Consider the following 12,911-nt stretch of genomic DNA (forward strand, 5'->3'; position numbering starts at 1 on the left):
CTGATGGTGTACAATTCAGACAACAAGGTATTTGAGTATACAATACATAGCAGAATAATGAATGTGTGCTGTTATCCTGCTAGAGTTAACGAGCGGCTGCATCATGGATAGTTATTAGTTACCTATTCGCTTTTGTGTTAGTACCGTCCTGACGGGAAATGCGTTTATGTGTTGATCTGTATGGACGTTTCCTCTCTTGATTGGGGCCTTGCATCCTGAGTTCCTTCACCTAGTAGGGCTATGAAGCTCAAAAACAAATTTCACCTATTTATTGATGGTCACAGGTCATAGAGGAGACTGGAGTACTCAGGGACATGTCGGTGTTGCATGTCAAAATATCTTTCTATGCCTGGCGGATGTTGATTTTATTTATGATGTAGCTTTTACCTAATTGATTTCTTCACTCTAATATACGACCTAGTTAGCAGGGAATTTATGTACTGACTGCACGCCTAAATACATTCCGACAAGCTGGAAAAGTTTAGTGTAGTCCCTCCTTCATTTCAGGCTCATAGCTGCCATTTTCTCTCGTCTCATTTGCCTAACAAAAAATGCAAGCGTACTTTTCTTCCTAGGCGTCTCTGTTACAATTTGCTTTTGCCCTTAGGCGTTTAATGAAAGTCATGAACCTTTTACACACACACACACACACACACACACACACACACACACGCACACACACACACGGCCTGGAGACACTACACCTGTAAGTGTCTCCTTAGAGATCAGTAAATAAAAGAATCATTGTTCGTGGTCACGTGGCCTTGCTGGGCGTCGCTTGGACTGGTCGCTATCAAATCAGCTCAGCTCCACTGGGATGTCTGCTCGGCCACGCTGGTCGCTGGTCGTCACGTAGGAGACTAGTGATGAGATGAAGCACCATGGGAGAGAGGAAACATAATATTTAAACCAGTTATCAATAAATGTGTTCTGTACTGTTTTTGTAATACATCTACCTGTGGTATACCTATTCCTAATATTGCAATTGATAAGCTTGTATCGCCAAGTGTGAGTAAGTGGCTGGAGGAATACTCACTTCGATCTCCTGAATGCGCGTGTGGGAAGGAAAGAGATAGACGTTAGTTAATAGCGTTGAAGGATGTCTAGCGTTATAAGTATACATTTTTTCTCAAAGCAAGGAGTGAAATACTCACCATCCTCCTCGCGGCAGGTGGGTCCCAGCCAACCCGGGGTACAAGAACAGTGGCCAGTGGCGGGATGGCAGCTGCCGCCATGGTAACATTCACACACTTGCTGACAACCGGGACCATATTTGCCCTCCACACATGCTGCAAGACACAGCAATAATGTTAGATTTATTGAGAGCACACGTTTTGATTGATGAAAACCCTGCAGCAACGGGACTATGTGGAGTCATGTACACATCACATTTTTCTTCTTGCTACATAGATTCCATTGGTTTTCAATAGCGAGACTTTTTCAGTGGAGAAAATTAAGACTTGATGGCAGGGACAGGATAATGGAAGTGCTTCTGCTCATAATACTGTAGTGGAAAGCTTTGGAAAACTGAGCTGAAATACAAAGACAGCTCTCTCGACAGCCCATGTGATGCCTTCTTACATAAACATATCTTTAGTGTACAGGATTCTTTTTTCATGGTATCAGTACAGAAAAGGCTTTCCGCGACATTGTTATTACAATGGATTTACTTTATATATATATATATATATATATATATATATATATATATATATATATATATATATATATATATATATATATATATATATATATATATATATATATATATATATATATATATATATATATATATATATATATATCAAGTACACAGAGTACGAATTTTTTTTTAAGGTATAATAAAGCTACATACTTAGATATGAACTTCTCTTTAAAATCTTACGTTTCTTTTATTTGATTCTGTAAAATAAAAAAAAATATTGACGAAAATATAATTGTAAAAAGACACCACGAGCGGATTGATTGTAATTGTTGTTTTTATTTATTTTTTTTCATCCTACATAGAGATGTATAACTTCTGCGATACAAACGTGCATGAATGGAGGTGTGGAAGTGTATATTGTACTCGTACTTACGCATGGCACAATTTGGTCCCGTCCTGCCCGGCGGACACTGGCATACTCCGGTTTCCCGGTGGCACGGGTAGAGACCACAGTGGCATTTCTGGCGGCAGTGGGCGCCGAACATACGTGAAGGAAAGCCAAGGTCGATCATTATATTCATAACATTGGCACAGTAATTTGCACTCGGACACACACACACACACACACACACACACACACACACACAGTTATTATTTTTTTCCTGTTGTGTAAAATATTTGATAATGAATTAACTGTTTTGTTGGTGATGGCACAACTGCAACAGTAACATAACTTGAATTACCTTGTGGACACATTTCTCCACAAGTGTCACCCATAAAAGCCGGGGGACAGCGGCACTGGCCAGTCTTAGGGTCACACGTGGCACCGTTGCGGCAGTCACACACACTAGTGCAATACGCCCCATAGAACCCTGCCGGACACTGCCACAAAGAAAACATGCGTGAGAAATGCCGCTATTGTTATTGTTGGCACAACTTTTCTTTGTTTTTATCAATGGTAATTTTATTTTGCAGGCATAGAAAAAGGCAAATTAGGTAAAAAAAAAAAAAAAAGTAACGTGCCCGTATTGTGAATTACTGAAACGCGTCAACTTTAGACGATAGATAAAAAAAAAAAATGATGATAGTCTAACCTAACTAGCAATAACGCCCGTATCTGCCGGGACCACACTCGCAGCAGCCAGAGAAGCGGTCGCAAGAAGCATTGTGGTGACAGGCACAGTCCATGCGGCAGTCAGGTCCATACATGCCTGGATCGGACGCCTGGTCGCAGAATGGTCCTGTCCATCCCAGCCCACACTGGCATTCTCCAGTAGCTGCGTGGTCATGACAAAAATATCCGCTTTGTAACTCATATCTGTTATGACTTCTGATCTTTCTAAAATTTCTGATTGGGGCAGAGCAAACTTGGTATTGTTCAATGCCTCAAAAACTCAATTCCTCCATCTATCAACTCGACACAACCTTCCAAACAACTATCCCCTCTTCTTCAATGACACTCAATTGTCCCCCTCTTCTACACTGAACATCCTCGGTCTGTCCTTTACTTCATAAAAAAAAAAAAAAATGAGATCTCAGAAAAAAATTTATATATATATATATATATATATATATATATATATATATATATATATATATATATATATATATATATATATATATATATATATATATATATATATATATATATATATATATATATGCACTGTATTTGCATAATATATAAACAGAAATGTATAAATGCCGAATGTTTTACCGAAAAATCATACGGGACTAGAAAACACAACGATAGATGAGTAAATTAAGAGATATCTCGATGCCGTATATACAGTAGACCTGAACAGGATGAGGCATCACCTGGATGGCAGACAGCGTCGTTTTTACAGCGACACTGAGAGCTGCAGCGGTGGCCCCTAGTACCGGGCTGGCAGGAGATCTCGCAAAGCGTGCCACTGTACCCTGCTGGGCAGTTGCACGCCCCTGTCGCATCACACACCCCGCCATGCTCACATTCGCACGTCTGTCGATGAAAGAACCGACTGTAGGAGCATATGTATGTGATGACTTAGTATTATACTAAAACATTTTAACGGGGATGGAATTGTATACCTGATTACATCCTGGCCCGTAAGTGGCGGAGGGACAAGTGAGGGAGCAGGTGGCGCCGTAGTAGTTGTCGCGACACTCACACTGGCCAGTCACGCGGTCACACGTCCCACCATTTTTACACTGACATTTTTGTGCGAAAACAAATGAAGCATTCATATATTTATTCTTCATTTATTTGTTCATAGAATACTTGCCAATCATAATGAGAAATTTCGTGTAAAGACTGTTAGCGAACACATAATCCCGAAACGCTCACCTGCTTACAGTCGACGCCGTAACTGCCCCTCGGACATTCCCTGCGGCACTTCCTGCCCTTGAGTCCCGCGGGACAGAAACACTCCTCACTCATCGGGTCGCACAGGGATGATCCTGCACATTTGCACTGCTGGCGACATCCTTCGCCCCACCGCCCCTCGGCACAGTCTGTGCCAGAGTTCATGATGGTCATCAAATTATGGAATAGGTAATCAAATATTACATTCACTATCAACAGATAACTGAGGCGTTGGAGTGTGATTAACTTACACTGGTGGCACTGCTGTCCCTCGCGACCTGGCGGACACGAACACTCCCCGCTCACGTGGTCACACGGCTGAGACGGCCCACAGCGGCACTCCTTGCTGCAGCTTTCCCCGTACTGACCCAGAGCGCAGACTGCAATGTCCCAAGGAACAATTAGAGGCGGACTATCAATATCATCCGTTTTTAGTCGACACCTTTGCAATGCGTTACGTTAAGGCCTTGATCAGTGGGTAAGTGTGGTGTAGAATGCGAGGAAACTGACAATGTAGACGTGCGGAACTGAAGTTCTATCATTGCTCGAGTAGATTCGTCAACGATACAAAACTCCAGCTGAACCACACTCGTCAGAGAAGCTGCTGAGAAGCGTGCTTGGCCACCACACTCGTTCACTAATCATGTGACAGTGCCTTTAGTCTGCTGAGTACTGTAGGTATGTATAACTACTTACTGAACTGACACCTGTCACCAATGAAGCCTGGAGGACACTGGCACTGGCCTGTGATCGCATGGCAACTTGCTTCTTGCTCACAGTCGCATACGCGTTCACATCCCGCTCCCCACTTCCCTGAAAGACGCCATTATGTTGGCTGTTTTTCAGAGGTCTGATGTGATCATATTGGAAATCATAAGAGTATTCATGTGTTTGTTATCATTTGTGAAATTCAAGTACCGCGTAGCAATTCTGAAGAATATGTACACTGAGACACCAAAGTAACCTTTAGGACAGGATTTCTGGCACTGTGGTCCCCGCCATCCTGGGGCACACTTGCACACCCCACTCTCAGGATCACATTCACCTCCGTGCCGACACTCGCACTTGAAGACACACCCTGCACCGTAACTATCCGGCCCGCATTCTGAAACATGAAGCCAGTGTCATTATATTTTCACATTATGCTTGTGTTCAGAAACATTCGATATTAAGATTATACTTGTGCTTATTAATGAAACACGGTTGGAAAGTCTTATCATTGATTTTAACGGTCATGAAGAAAAAGGATGTACACACATTCAGACAGTCAACTGACGAACAGTAGTAATTGTAAAGAAAATGTCTAGTATAAATGTAATGAACATCTCACATCACCGCTTGACTTACAAAGTTCACACCCAGGCAGTACCGGCATGGTGGAATGATACATTTTCACTAATCCGAGAAGTCCCGATAGACTTTTTTTTATTTCCTTTCGAAATGACTATAGGTCAAGAAGAAAGTAGAATTTGGAATTGAAAGGCCGAAGTATTGGAGTGCCAGTGAATACCATTGAAATACTTTTATAGTCTTTGAAATGAGAAGCAAATATTCGAGTATTCATAAAGGGATACATGAGGTACGTAACTCAAAATATTTTTATTTCTACTTTATACTGATCTCATCAAAAAAAATAAATAAATAAATAAATAAATAAATAAAATAAGATAAATAAATATGTTCAAGAACTCCATAGTGCTTAAAAACGCAGTTTTCCTGATTATGCATTGTGGTCTTACCTCGCTGGCAGTGTGTGCCGGTGTACCCGGGGGGACACACACACGCCCCGGTGTCGTGCTGACAGTTGGTACCGTGCTGACACAAACAGGTATGTTGACATCCACTTCCAAAGGTTCCCGTAGGACACCTCTCTTGACACGTGGCACCGGTGTAGCCCGGGGTTCACACACACGCCCTTGACACGCGGTCACACGTTCCACCATTATGACACAAACACACGTGTTGACAGTCGCTTCCCCATCGGTCCTCCGGGCAAGCTGTAGGTACAGCGGGTCATTGGTGCACCCTCATACCGTACGAATATTTCTACGTGATCTAGGAATGATTAACAAAATTTCGGCTTTCAAGATGTTTCCCATAAGTGTCCTTTGTGCGTGTCAACAGCAGCCGAGGAGAGGCATGAGGTCATTTCCATGAGTCATTAATGATGAGAATTAGGTCCTCCCAATCCCTATTTAATTAACAAAAGCAGGAACATACGAATCTCTTTAGCTCTCTTATTTTCTTAGACACCCTTTCTTTTTTTATATCTACATCCATCAGAGACATGAAACTAAGTACTCACTGTTGGAACAGTGATGGCCGCGTTTGCCAGGCGGACACGAGCACACTCCCGTGGCGGGGTCACAGGTCGCGCCAACATCACAGTCACACTGGTACCGACACTCTATGCTCCAAAACCTGTCTGAGCACGGCCTGGAACAGAATGTCCCGCGCCACCCTGCAAGAATAATCTGATTTATATAAATGTTGAATCATTACATTGATTGTGTGTGTGTGTGTGTGTTTTCCAGTGTACAGTAGTTAGCTTGCCTGGACGACACATGCAGGCGCCTGAAATGTGGTCACATTCGCCTCCATTGGCACAGCTACAGTTCATGGCACAACCTGCTCCATAGCGACCCTCCTCGCATTCTGAAAGTAATTCATGGTGTATGTAACAAGCGGTAATATTTAAACTTCCTACATCAGATATTAAGAAGGTCCGTAGGGTTTGCAATATTTGCAATGAAATGGCTTACTGTAGTTAGCTCTGCCGTACTTACTGAGTTTGCACTGAGACCCTCGCCACCCCGGCGCACATGTGCACTCCCCGGTCACCTTGTCACACCCACCACCGTCGTTGCAGTCACATACTTGTACACAGTCCTGACCGAATCGTCCCAGGGGACAGGGCTGACTGCAGCTAAGACCTGTGAATCCCGGTAGGCACTGGCACCTGTGGGGATGACCACAAGTCGAATAAACAGTTGTGCCTCCAAAAAATTACTTCAGGAACGTGGAGAAGGGAATGTTATGTAGATTGATTTTTTATTTCTTTATCATGTCTGGTGTTGAATTATATGAATGAAATACGATAAATCGAAACTTTTCTAAAATATGATGAAAATACCAGTATAAGCATGAATACACAAACTGGCATTAGGTACGAGTATTAAGCTGGAAAATATTTCATTCGTTCTTGGTGATTGGCCGTCACTGAATTATCAACACTCAGGCTCCACGAAAGCAGGCACTCACCGGCCAGTCCTGTGGTCGCAGGAGGCACCATTGAGGCACCCACATATTCCACTACAGTTGACACCATACCTGCCGGCGGGGCACGTTGCCTCACACGTAGGGCCCTGTAGGACGGGAAGACCATCATGAAGAGCCTCCGCCCTCCCACACACACGCACACGCACGTACACGCTTTAAAAAAATCTAATCGGGTCCTAACTGCGCTCAACGAATGTGAAATATGGTTACAGTATTCAAAGAATAAGACAGTCACTAGTAAAATACTAGTCACTAGTGCACCCATTGGACAGTATAGAAGAAGGAAATACGGATGAAGTAATACTTTCTTTTTATTGTAAAATATGGCTGCTGAGAAGAGTAAAAAGTAGCAGTCACAAAAAAAAATTCTATTGATATATATACACTGTAGTACATAAATAGTTTTAGCGATATTTGGCAGCAAGAACGAAGTGCAGAGAAAGAGGCCTTACCACATATCCTGGCTGACAGTGGCATTCTCCAGTCACAGAGTTGCACGTAGCACCGTTTTGGCATTCGCACTTCCTCAAGCAGTTTTGTCCCCACTGTCCCTCAGAACACGCTAGGAGGGAGTAATATTTTAAATGTCAATGATGAGTTAATCCTTACAGTGTTAGTATTATGTTTCTCTCCACGTTGCAAAGCCATGCCGTATATGCCTGAGAGAAAAGCCTGCGAGCCGAATGCGCCTGTACAACGACCCACCTTGATTGCAGTTTGGTCCCTTGTTCCCCGCCGGACAGAGACACACGCTTGTGCTTGGGTCGCAGGGTCGCAGGCCGCACATACACGCCTTCATACACCCCGGTCCATAGTGACCAGCCGGACACGCTGTCAAGAGAGTGTTGTCATCATTTACTCGTGTTGTATGTACGTGTTAGGGATATTCTCATGAAAGTATGAAAATAACGTACGTGTGTTGCATTCGGTTCCCATGAATCCTGGGGGACAGTCTAGGCCACAGACGCCCGTAGCGGGATGACACGTGGCTCCATTGGCACACTGGCACTCATGCAGACACCCGGCGCCCCACTTTCCCTCTGGGCACTCTTTGGAGCAGTCAATGCCAACATATCCTGCTTTACACTCGCACACCCCACTCTGGGAAGTAAAGTTTACGATCATCATCATGGTTGTGTGCTCGAGTATAATATTGACTCCGGTCTGCGGAGCTAAAAGTTCATTATAAAAGATAATTTATACAAATTATATTTAACATTCTTTTTATTTCCTGTTCCTGTGCTTCCCGTTGAATAGATTATTTCAATACAATGCAGCAATGAAAAAAGTAAGGACGGAAACAAGGCACCTGCAGGGCAGCCGTCTTCACAAAATTCTCCGGACACACTTGGTGGACACGTGCGGTTGCCAGTCACGGTATCACATGTGCCGCCGTTCTCACAGCGACACACCTATCAGGAAAAAATAACCTTTATGATCATAAGGAAAAGCGTGTTGATAGAAAAATGGCCAATTGTAATTTTTATGTAACATTTACTGCAGTTTTACAAGTGTAGTGATGGATCCATCGGGCCATATTTAGTTATACTCGGCAAGCAGGACTCGCCTCGTTACAGCTGGGTCTGTAGAAACCCGAGGGACACTCAAGTTCGCAGATGGGTCCAGTCCTGCGCGGGGGACACACACACCCCGAGCAGTCGCATTCCCCGGGACAGTCGTTACACATAAGGGAACAGTTAGGTACAAAATGTCCAGGGACGCAACCTGTAGGACAGAATCTCATGCTGACACTGGGACACGTTTCAAACAATATATTGATGTTCACTCGTCTTCCATTCCTTCAATTTCATTCCGCCTGCCACTCTTCGTCAGTCATTATAAGTAAGCACGAATGTTTAAAAGTTTTGTGATGAATTAAAGTAATATTTGCACGGATCTTTAAAAACTGAGGAGAAACATAAACAGATATCAGAGAATTACGTAAAACAGTGAAAATGCGAGTATGACACGAAGTGTTCGTTTTAGTTTTACTAATTCTGAAATTAATGAGATATTGTGATACTGACAAACATTAACATCACACACTCAAGCAGACACAGCAAATGTGTGCGCTGTGCGCTTCTTGACTTACGCGTCTGGAGGGTAATGATCTTGCTGTACTCTGCGTAAGCAGGTGAGGAAGTTTTAAGGATACAGTATAATGAATTAGTTAGAAGAGTCAGGAAGTTAACGAGGAAAGCTAAGGACAATTATGAATTAAAGGTAGCCAGCCAGGCGAAGACGGACCCCAAGGGATTTTATCAGGTATACAGGACGAAAAATAAGGATACTGTAGGTCCATTAAAGGCAGCAGATGGGGAGCTGGTTAGTTCTGGGGAGGAGATTAGTAAACTTCTGAATGATTATTTTTTAACTGTCTTCACTCAGGAAAACATGCAGGATATGCCAGATAGTGAACAGGTGTTTACAGCAGATGAGTATGAGAAGCTGACGGATATTTCCATAACTAGGGAGATAGTGGAGCAGGAGATAGATAGGCTAAAAAAGTTCAAGTCACCAGGACCTGATGAAATATATCCCAGAGTACTGAAGGAATGTAAAGAGATTATTAGTGAGCCGTTAGTTTCTGTTTTTAGGAAATCACTGGAGTCGGGTGAGGTACCAGTAATGTGGAGGCAGGCTAATGTAGTACCCATCTTTAAGAAAGGAAATAAAACTTTAGTGTCTAATTATAGACCTGTCAGCTTAACTTCAGTTGTAGGTAAAATGTTAGAGTCAATAATAGCCAGGAACATTAGGGAACATTTAGACAAACATAACTTGATAAATCAGTCACAGCATGGCTTCACGAAGGGGAAGTCTTGCCTGACAAACTTGTTAAGTTTTTACAGTAAGGTGTACGAGGCAGTAGATAATGGTGATAGTTATGATATCTTATATCTGGACTTTAGTAAAGCATTCGACAAGGTGCCCCATCAAAGGCTCCTGAGAAAGGTTAGGGCGCACGGGATAGATGGGAAGGTGTTAGGTTGGATAGGGTCATGGCTTGGTAACAGGCGACAGAGAGTGCTAATAAACGGCTCGAAATCCGAATGGGGTCATGTCATTAGTGGGGTGCCACAGGGATCAGTATTAGGGCCATTATTATTTCTAATATATATCAATGACTTGGATAGTGGAATTAGTAGCGATGTTAGTAAATTTGCGGATGACACAAAGATAGGTAGATTAATTAGGTCAGAAGCGGATGCCATCGCCTTGCAGACAGACTTAGATAGAATGAATGAATGGACGGATAGATGGCAAATGCAATTTAATATCAATAAATGCAAAGTGCTTAGCGTAGGTAGAGGAAACCCACACAATAGGTACACATTAAACACCCAAACTCTGGTAGGTACAGGGTACGAGAAAGATTTAGGAGTTATAGTTAGCTCTGAACTCCGTCTAGGGAAACAATGCATAGAAGCCAGAAACAAGGCAAATAGGGTACTAGGATTCATTTTTAGGAGTGTTAAAAGTAGAAGGCCGGAAGTAATATTAAAGTTATACTTGGCGCTGGTCAGACCTCATCTAGACTACGCTATGCAGTTCTGGTCCCCACATTACAGGAAAGATATAGGTCTATTAGAATCAGTACAGAGGAGAATGACTAAAAGGATACAGGGGATGAGGAGTATTCCTTACGAAGCGAGGTTGAAGCGGTTAAATTTACATTCTCTAGAGAGACGTAGGTTAAGAGGGGACCTGATAGAAGTCTTTAAGTGGTATAAGGGTTATAACAAGGGAGATGTAAGCAAAATTCTTAGGATCAGCAACCAGGGTAGAACAAAAAATAAAGGGTTCAGGCTTGAAAAATTTAGGTTTAGGAAGGAGATAGGAAAAAATTGGTTCTCAAATAGAGTGGTAGATGAGTGGAACGGACTCAATAATCCTGTAGTTAGTGCTAGGACACTAGAGAGCTTTAAGAGAAGATTAGACAAGTTTATGGATGGGGATAACAGATGGAAATAGGTAGGTGTGTTTCGTACAGGGACTGCCACGTGTAAGCCTGGACGCTTCTTGCAGCTTCCCTTATTTCTTATGTTCTTATGTTCTTATGTAAGTTACGTCATTCCACGTGTCACGGTTTCTGGTCATCTCGCCGTCCAGCACCGTCGAGTAGTCCTCTGTGGCTGTCGAACCCATGTCCTGGTCGCCTCGGATGCTGTAGCCAGAGTAGTCCACGTCGTAGTTACCGCCCAAGACTGGAGAGGAGACTAGGCGTGAACGTCCTTACTCATGAACATAATTGTGTTCGTAAACCAACTTCCAAAGTTTCTATAGTAACTGTGTAGTCTAAAGAATCAGGAGTCCAGAACTCACTATCGCAGTGGACTTCGTCGACCAGAACGTAGCCTCTGCGGCAAGAACACGTGAAGGAGCCTTGCGTGTTCTGGCACTCGTGCTCACATCCACCGTTCTCCATTGAACATTCATTCACATCTGTAAGAAAGCACAAAAATAGATTCTATCTCTAAGAGGGAGTGAGGATCAAGAATGTCACCAGCTGTCGAAAGCACTTACCCAGGCAAGTGAAGGTGTCAGAGCTCAATGTGAAGCCTTGTGTGCAAGCGCAGGCGTAGCCTCCTTCGCTATTCACACACTCTTGTTGGCACCGATGGCTTCCAGCCTCACACTCGTCCGCATCCTGCCATTGGAAAAGCGGTCCTCTCAGAACAAGAAGTGGGTTAGAGGTCGGAAACGACATCCTTATGCTTTATTTAATCTTTATTCAACAAGATCAGATGGTCATGAAAAGCTAAATTTTCCGTCACCATACTCTCATTGCTCCTCGACTATCACATCTTTATTCTGTGTTTTTTTTTGCGATGGAAAGAAAAGGTGCATAATTTTGGATATATTAGCCTCCCACAATCACCTGACAGGAGCGCCCATCAGGTTGTAGCTGGTATCCCGGGTGACAGGTGCAAGTGGCTCCGTCTGGCCCCTGCTGGCACATGTGCTGGCAACCACCGTTGTTTTCAAGACAAGAGTTAATGACCTCCATGTCGATCACTGGAAAGGGAACAATTAGAAAATAGTGGTATTAACTGAAGACTTTTTTTTTTTTCCCAGAAGGTAAATTTGCCTGCCTTCCTGGTTACTTACTGTAACAGGACTTGTTGTCAGTGCCAAGCTGGTAACCAGAGTTGCAGATGCACTCGTAGGAGCCCCAGGTATTCCGACATTGCTGACTGCTGGTGCCTGGTATATTACACTCATCAAGGTCAACACACGAAACACGGTCGTTAGCCAAAGTAAACCCTCTTTGACATGTGCAGCGTGCACGGCCCTGCTCTTATAGGCAGATGTGTTGACAGCCACCGTTATCCACCACGCAGGGATCCGCCGCCTCGCATCGCCGTCCGTCTTGGCCAAGTATGTACCTGAAACATAAGGCTGTCGTCAGGAATTCTCCATCAACTTATCTCGTAATGCATAGTATTTTTAAGCTACCATGAGAGCAAGGATACATTTCTTTCCTATATAAAAAATGATACCACAGGAAAGGCCAGGTCTTCACGACAGCACCAGCAAACATTAATGGCCCTTCCAATATACCAGCAGGAGGTGGCATACCATCACAATGGTAATAAATATTTTCGTTTAATTGGCCATAAATCAGTGTTACGTAAACTT

The 12,911-nt window shown here is 43.3% G+C and overlaps 2 protein-coding genes across 3 annotated transcripts; both read right to left on the reverse strand.

Annotated features, from left to right (window-relative positions):
• Positions 1-626: 626 nt before the first annotated feature.
• On the reverse strand, positions 627-11,064 carry LOC135102186 (multiple epidermal growth factor-like domains protein 6). Of its 2 annotated transcripts, none has more exons than XM_064007008.1 (18): positions 8,578-11,064; positions 8,183-8,369; positions 7,974-8,099; positions 7,721-7,830; positions 7,251-7,354; positions 6,776-6,948; positions 6,543-6,644; positions 6,295-6,450; positions 4,954-5,094; positions 4,686-4,802; positions 4,241-4,369; positions 3,972-4,138; positions 3,716-3,835; positions 3,464-3,626; positions 2,389-2,922; positions 2,079-2,166; positions 1,155-1,289; positions 627-860 (listed from the first exon to the last, which is right to left on the reverse strand). In XM_064007008.1, the coding sequence occupies exons 2-15, from the start codon at positions 8,202-8,204 to the stop codon at positions 2,744-2,746; spliced, it is 1,809 nt and encodes a 602-aa protein (XP_063863078.1). In that variant the 5' UTR covers positions 8,205-8,369; positions 8,578-11,064; the 3' UTR covers positions 627-860; positions 1,155-1,289; positions 2,079-2,166; positions 2,389-2,743. The 2 variants fall into 2 exon arrangements, with proteins under 2 accessions (XP_063863078.1, XP_063863079.1); XM_064007009.1 differs by having other exon boundaries at positions 1,037-1,289.
• A 130-nt stretch (positions 11,065-11,194) lies between these two features.
• On the reverse strand, positions 11,195-12,653 carry LOC135101833 (signal peptide, CUB and EGF-like domain-containing protein 1). The gene is made up of 5 exons (XM_064006123.1): positions 12,381-12,653; positions 12,151-12,287; positions 11,796-11,919; positions 11,595-11,714; positions 11,195-11,476 (listed from the first exon to the last, which is right to left on the reverse strand). Coding segments are annotated over exons 1-5 (540 nt in total). The 5' UTR covers positions 12,382-12,653; the 3' UTR covers positions 11,195-11,318.
• Between the last annotated feature and the right edge of the window lie 258 nt (positions 12,654-12,911).

This window comes from Scylla paramamosain, chromosome 7, assembly GCF_035594125.1.
Source record: "Scylla paramamosain isolate STU-SP2022 chromosome 7, ASM3559412v1, whole genome shotgun sequence".
Taxonomy (NCBI): domain Eukaryota; kingdom Metazoa; phylum Arthropoda; class Malacostraca; order Decapoda; family Portunidae; genus Scylla; species Scylla paramamosain.

Excerpts from the sequence above, each read along its gene's own strand:
- LOC135102186 (XM_064007008.1), bottom strand. The coding sequence starts at position 8,204 with ATGGGAACCGAATGCAACACAC. Across the intron at positions 6,949-7,250 it reads TGCGACCACAGGACTGGCCG|GTGCCAGTGCCTACCGGGAT; the intron begins GTGAGTGCCTGC and ends TCATCCCCACAG. Across the intron at positions 4,803-4,953 it reads CCAGAAATCCTGTCCTAAAG|GGAAGTGGGGAGCGGGATGT; the intron begins GTTACTTTGGTG and ends GGCGTCTTTCAG.
- LOC135101833 (XM_064006123.1), bottom strand. Across the intron at positions 11,715-11,795 it reads TGACACCTTCACTTGCCTGG|ATGTGAATGAATGTTCAATG; the intron begins GTAAGTGCTTTC and ends GCTTTCTTACAG. Across the intron at positions 11,477-11,594 it reads CGACGAAGTCCACTGCGATA|TCTTGGGCGGTAACTACGAC; the intron begins GTGAGTTCTGGA and ends TCTCCTCTCCAG.